Genomic DNA, 6,623 nt, shown 5'->3' with positions numbered 1-6,623 from the left:
TCAATGAATAGTTATAACCGAAATTGAGAAATGGAAGTGGAAGAACTCATCAGTGATACAACAGAAAATGTTCATGTAACTATTTTTCTCTCTTCGTCTTGAAAACTGCAAACAAACCACGCCCTTTCAGCGACTGCTTTCATTTTGCTTCAAAATTTCAAAAATATTTCATATTAGCTTCATGGCCGCTTACCTCGTCATTTCCGTTATAAAGCCCTCTGCTGCCATCTAGTGGCGAAACGGCAAAATGACGCTTTCACAAATCACAGCACATGTTGGAAATCCTTATAAATAAAAACAAAATTTATTGGCAATCACAGGGAGGTAATGCATGACATCTACAGGAGCACTTATTTGAATAAAAATGCTAACGTCTTATTTACAAAGTCTACCAATGAGTGTGAGCAAGCCCAGCACATGCAGGTACAAATAATGCAAATAGGCTATATATATATTTCACAGGTAACAAAAAGCTTTCTGCAAGATTAGCCAAATGATCAGCTCCCCCTCCCTCACTGCTGCTGTGGTCCCGACAATCGACGCATGGACTACATGAGAGAAAATAAGAGTGATGTGGGCGTGGCTATAGTGGCATGATTTCAGAGATTTAAGCATAAGGAGGGGGCGGGGGGACTGATTGAGATCAGTTCGAACCAGGACGATAGTGGTTTGACCGATTAGTCTTGTTAATAAAACGTAAACCCGTGTAAATGAGAAACATTTTGCTTGAACAGAGGTGACTCGCCGTAACACTGGCTTTCTGTTACCCAACCCCTGTATATAAAACTCACCTTGAGAGAGAGACATCTGATTGGACACGGTCCGCCTCTTTGCGTAAAAACACTCCAAATAGTTTCTTCCAGCATTCCACGCTACAGACATAACTCAAAAAGGCTTTTCGACGCCCTGGCAAGCATGAGAAAAGTAGCATCTTGTCCTCCGTTCTTCGTCGTCAGACATCGTGACGCGCTTACGTGATTTATGGGGAGCTTAAAACGAGATTGTCTATAGGTGCTGTTAAGATAGGAGTCATCCAGGGATACTAACCGTCTGATTGGGACATTTTTCGCAGTCAAAGGCACTTAGAATTTGGCTCGGGAAATCTTGCACACCGAAAACCCTTAACCTTTTAACGAGATTTAAAAGTTGCGTGTAAACTTGAATTAAAGACACCCGAGTAGGAGACGCTTCCAAATGCCAAGCAAATGAAGAATGTTTCTGCAACATCGCAAAAGATCTGGATTAAAAAAAAAAAAAAGACAAAAAGAAATAGGCAGAAGCAACCGTTGTCATTTTGGCAAATAACTGCTCAAAGATACAATCACTAAATGCCGCGTAAGCACTGAATGTTGATGAGGAACAGAGTAAGCGGTTGATGTTTGGGAGTGGGGGGAACAGCACGTTGTAATACCTTTAGCTTCCTGGACATCATTAACGAGAGGAAGAAACCTCCCGACAAGGTGGGGATTGGTGGGGGGGGAGATAGGGTAGTGCTGTACAGGAAGATACACTTCTACGGTAGTGTACTAGGGGGCGGTAGTGAGCAAAGAGAGCTGGATTACTTCACAGAGGCAGTGCAAAGGGTGACTGTTGAGAACCCCGGACCGAAGGGGAAGATTGGGGTGTGGTGTGGGGGCCGAGGCCAGCGCTGCGACAGGGCAGAGGTGGTGTTTGGAAGGGGGGCAGGCAGATTGCATTTTCAGCTTCTTCGTGACTTTGAATGCTGGATGAGCCACTGCAGTGTGATATCTGAGGTCAAAGGAAAACATATTGATGGTTTAGTTATAGGCATTACTAAGAGAAGCAAAACAAAATTCACTTTAATAGAAACATGCCAATGTAGAAAAAAAACTAACAAAAATTAGGGGTGCACCGACTGCAGTTTTCTGATCTTTAAAAATAAAAATATCATCTCTGTACAGGTAGAGGTAGATAAGATTGATTTCACACACAAGTGTCGGCCGATCGACAATTTCCCAAACTTAAGGACTATTTATGGACAGAGATATTATTGGATCACATTTAGACTACATGTAATTTAATCTTTATGTACGTAAAGACAAACAACTAAACTGCAGAAAATTTATCAAGAGAAGACTTTATAAGCAAACACTTTTGAGTAAAATCAAAAGTCGGCCAAAAGAACTGTAGTCAGTGCACCCCTACAAAACAACGTCATTTTTCTTTAGTCCCACTGACCAACACAACTGAATGTTAAGATTCACGTCTGGCTTTCAACTTTGACCAGACAAACATCCCTCTGATATTTACCTATGTTGTCTTTCTCTTTGCAGGACACGGAGTAGCAGCAGATCTCCCGGTCCTGAATGGCAGAAAGGTTCCTGCATAGATCAGGACGGTACGTTTAATAAGGAGTTAACATGAAAGCAAAAGAACAGACAGATGTTAACTTTAGAACAGAACATGTGACGAGTTGTTGAGTATTTTAGTGCTCTAGAGCCACAGAAACTAAATAAAATAAGCATTCCTCACATTTTTTCAATGAGCTGCTTCTCATCGAGTGCGTTGGGCAAGTCCCGCTTGTTACCGAGGACTAAAACCTGGAGAAAGGAAAGGGAAGGAGTTTTATCAGAACCTCTTTGTGATAAAGCTAGCTCTGCTAGTGTCATGTTTTACTCCAAAGATCAGACATTTCTCACAGGAATTCCTTGTAGTTGTGGTTTCTCTAAAAGGTTGTGCAATTCATTTCTGGAACCTTCTATTTTCTCTCTGTCTGCTGCATCCACCATGTAACTGAAGGAATAAAACAGAGACATTATGAAATGTTCATAATGTTGCCTGGCTTTCTAGCAGAACAGCGGTAGCTTACACAATAGCGTTGACTCCTCGACAATAGCGCTCCCACATGCTCCTGAAGCGGGGCTGTCCGCCTATGTCCCATATCTGAAACATCAGAGAACAAGATCAACACCAAACATTTGCTCTTTGTGAACCGGTTGCTGCTCTGTACGTTGGAGGTCATCTGGAGGCATCCTGAGAATTCTTGTTGTGTCCAGAATCTCACGATTTTCAACTTCACTGAGAGATCAGTAACCCGCTGGTCAGAAACTCAAATAAAAACGCATTTTACCAGTCAGTGAATGTGTAAACCGTACACAGTCAGAGGAACTGCAGAGAAGTAAGAATGTATTTAAACAAAACAAAACAGTTTTTTTGTTGTTCATTCAGGATTAGATTAAGAAATCAAGATTGTGGGTGAATACCAGGAAGGCTGAACATGTTCCAGTAAAGTTGCTTCGTTTTAACCTCTTGAGCTTCCAAACTGTATCTGTTGGATTTGGAAATGATCTTCAGTCCATTTCCAAAAATACAAGAACACATTCTCAAAAATCAAATATTAAATTCTAATGAACATTTAACACTGGAACTGGAAAATATCCTAAGTACATAAATAAAACAACACAAACAACAAGTAAAATTAATTATGAAGCCTCCGTAAACAAAACTGTCCTTCAAAAAAGGAGCTAGCTGAGACCAAAGCACCAGAATGAAGACTTCTGTCATCCAGTTTTTGGTAGAAAGAGAGAAGAGAGAAAAACAAGAAATCATGCAAATGGAAATCATTGAGCTAGGTCTAATTTATCAAGCGATTAATTGACTTATTATCACAGGAAACTCTTATTTACCTGTTTTTGTTGTCTTTTAATCACATTGTAGAAAACCAAAAACATCCAGTGACTTTTACGCTAAACCAAAGAAAGGCGCACCAATTTGCTGCGACTCATATCCTCCCCTACAACAATCAGACTGCTTTCTTGTGCTTTATTAAAATACTGCACATTTAGTTTATTATTGTGCTCACAGTATAATTTGTTCCATATTTCTTACTTAAAATCAACAGCCCAAAGCTTTAAGAAAACAGAAATTGGCCCCATGTTTTACTGGCTTACCTTTATTGTTACGTTGCCTTTAGTGACTTTCCGCATGTTGAAACCGACTGTGGGAATCATGTCTTCACTGAACTGCCCCGACTGCATACAAGAGAAAAAAAACACAATATGTTAGAGAAAACGTGGATGACTTGCATTTCTGAGCAAGTCGTCATGGTGTCATTTGATCTAAAGTCTATGAGTGAGCAGGATTGTGGATATGAATTAGATCAGTAATAGTTTCTAATCGATGCACATAATTTCCCCCAGATGCTTTGGGAAACGTTTTACCTCCATTAATCACCCTGGTGACGGCTGGCGTGATGTCATTGTGCAGTCTGGGAAGGAATGCTTCCTCAATGTTTTGTTTCTGTACTTTAAACACATTTATGATAAGTTACAAAAACAGGTGCTTGGCTAAAACCCAGTGAGTATCCAGGACTGAGTCAGGGAAAAAAAAAAATCTATATTTTTATCGCTTTATGGACGTCTTCATCATCTGTACGTTTTTTATAGAGCGAGCTTTAAGCAGAGCGTCATTTAGTCTCGTCTTAGATACAGCTTAGAAAGTCTGAGGCAAGCAGAGAAAATGTAAGACAAGTCTTGTCAAACTGACCCAAGCCTGCAGGGGAAAATAGTTCTGCAAACAGACTTGCACCATTTTACTCACTTATGAACATTATAATACGTTTTTGAGGTACTAAGAGAACTGATAAACCAGTGCCAATTTGAACAAGCTCAGGCTAAAGTAGCTAACGGATGTTGCTAAAGTTGCATGAACTATATAGTTTTCTGACCGATCACCAATTTTTAGAAAGATTTTGACATTCTGGTTTTTACAGATATTTTTTTTTTTTGTCTGAAAACTCATTGTTTCCCATTTAAGAATCAGACAATCTGCCAAAATTAAGAAAACTGCAGCTGTTTGTTGGTGCACCTCAATCATAATTAAATGTAATAACACTTTTAAGCTTATTGCACCAATTGTTAAAGATTTTTGCTGTCCTTCTCTTCATACAGTGACGAGTCTAATAAGCTGGTGTCGGATGGATGAATCAGTTCCTGTTGCTAGCCTGCAGTCAACTACTTAATAAACATGCAGCTAACAGCTACCTTGGTGATGAATGTGTAGTTTCCACACCTGTTGCTGCCTATGTATGTATGTTTTTTGTTTTTTTTTTGCAAACAGAAATATTTTTTACACTTCTTTCTTTTCTTGTAAACAAAAAATGTGTATTATTAGCATTCTTTCAGGCTGCTGGTAGGCAGTGCACTAATCTAGTGTAAAGGCTGTGAATTTTTAAAACCTTGGTAGAGTGTCATAATGTTAACTGGCCTAAAAATCAAATATTTTTGTTTTGTTTTCAGCTTAGAAAACATGACGGTACATTCTGAAAAGAGTTTAATCAGTAGATTCAATAAGAAGCGATAGTGAAGCCATCTTGGGTCAAAACTTGAACTCAGGTCAAAACAGCCTGGTTATGACAATACAGTAAACATTTATGAGGGATGCATTTTAATAGAAGCATAAAAATAATCCAGTTGGAAACCACAACAATTCAAAAAGTAGAAAATGGAGTACTGAAAACAACTCTGATCAGATGCCTGCTGTGACGTCAGAGGCATATGGAGGCTTGTGTTTGAGAGTGTAAAAAAAAAAGATAAACAAATAGAGGGGAAAAACTGACAATGACATGTTTTTCTATAGGTGACAATCAAAAATAATGGTCACATTATTTTTGATTAATTTTGCAGTTAAGTCTGGTAGGTACACCTAAGCAGCTGCACAACCTGGATTTACGTGACTATTGCCTCACACTCTTCAAACTCGTTTAGCCTTTCCTCTAATTCCAAGGGATTACTAAACAGGTCCAACTGCATTGGAGAGTAATGTCTGACAGCAAAGCTGGATAGAACCGTGACAGTGGGTGAGGTGAGCGGCATTTCTTGGTGGAGAATATAAACAGGTGCCAACGAAAACTCAAAGAACACCAGACACTAAATGAGCATAGAGTCTTCTTTAAGTGGAACCTAAAAACTTATGGTTGTCATCATCATTAGCCCTGGGTCACTCGTGAGCAAACATAAACAGCCTGTTTTCAGCCAGGAGTCCAGACCGCTGTTGTGGACACACTGGGAGCCGCTACAAAGCTGACAGCGCGGTCACATGACCCAGTGTATTAGTAAGCACACAGTCATACCGAGAACTTCGTCATTCTCCAACACCAGCTGTTTCAAAGAGTTATTCCTCCTGCACCTTGTCTCGTCGGAACACTACCAAAAGCCTCTTTTCTTGCAAATATGTTCCCTTTTTTTCCCCGTCCTAGTACTTGCAGAAAAAGATGTACACCTTCGCCCTCTCCCAGGTAGTAGCCTGGGCCCACTTTATGCGTCTTCGCTAACGCTGGCTACTTACAGCAATCACGTTGACAAATGTGGTTTTTCCAGAGTACTGAAGTCCGACTAACGTGAGCTCCATCTCTTCTTTCCAAAAAAGCGACCGGAACCAGTCTAACAGTCTGTTAATGAGGGCCAGCATCTTGGAGGAGTCAGTAACCGCAGTCTGTTGCCGTCTGGAAGGAAGCCGCTAACTACTGCTTTGTCATATCATGTGACCCACCGACAGGCGTCCACTCCCGCTTCTTCTTCGCCTCTCGTTCTTACCAAACCGCCCCTCTATACTGCCATCTTCTGGTGGTAACCAGTTTTATCAAGCATTACATTCATGCCAAC

At 40.3% G+C, this 6,623-nt stretch overlaps 1 protein-coding gene across 1 annotated transcript; it reads right to left on the bottom strand.

Annotated features, from left to right (window-relative positions):
- Window positions 1–282: 282 nt before the first annotated feature.
- Window positions 283–6,547, bottom strand: LOC103465512 (ADP-ribosylation factor-like protein 8B). Its single transcript, XM_008410429.3, has 7 exons — window positions 6,307–6,547; window positions 3,912–3,992; window positions 2,831–2,904; window positions 2,661–2,754; window positions 2,494–2,561; window positions 2,272–2,342; window positions 283–1,749 (listed from the first exon to the last, which is right to left on the bottom strand). The coding sequence occupies exons 1-7, from the start codon at window positions 6,427–6,429 to the stop codon at window positions 1,700–1,702; spliced, it is 561 nt and encodes a 186-aa protein (XP_008408651.1). The 5' UTR covers window positions 6,430–6,547; the 3' UTR covers window positions 283–1,699.
- Window positions 6,548–6,623: the final 76 nt, after the last annotated feature.

The sequence above is a fragment of the Poecilia reticulata genome, chromosome 5, assembly GCF_904066995.2.
Source record: "Poecilia reticulata chromosome 5, P_reticulata-male-v2, whole genome shotgun sequence".
NCBI lineage: Eukaryota > Metazoa > Chordata > Actinopteri > Cyprinodontiformes > Poeciliidae > Poecilia > Poecilia reticulata.
Note: the sequence above shows the minus strand (reverse complement) of the source record. Positions and strands in the feature narration are given on the sequence as shown.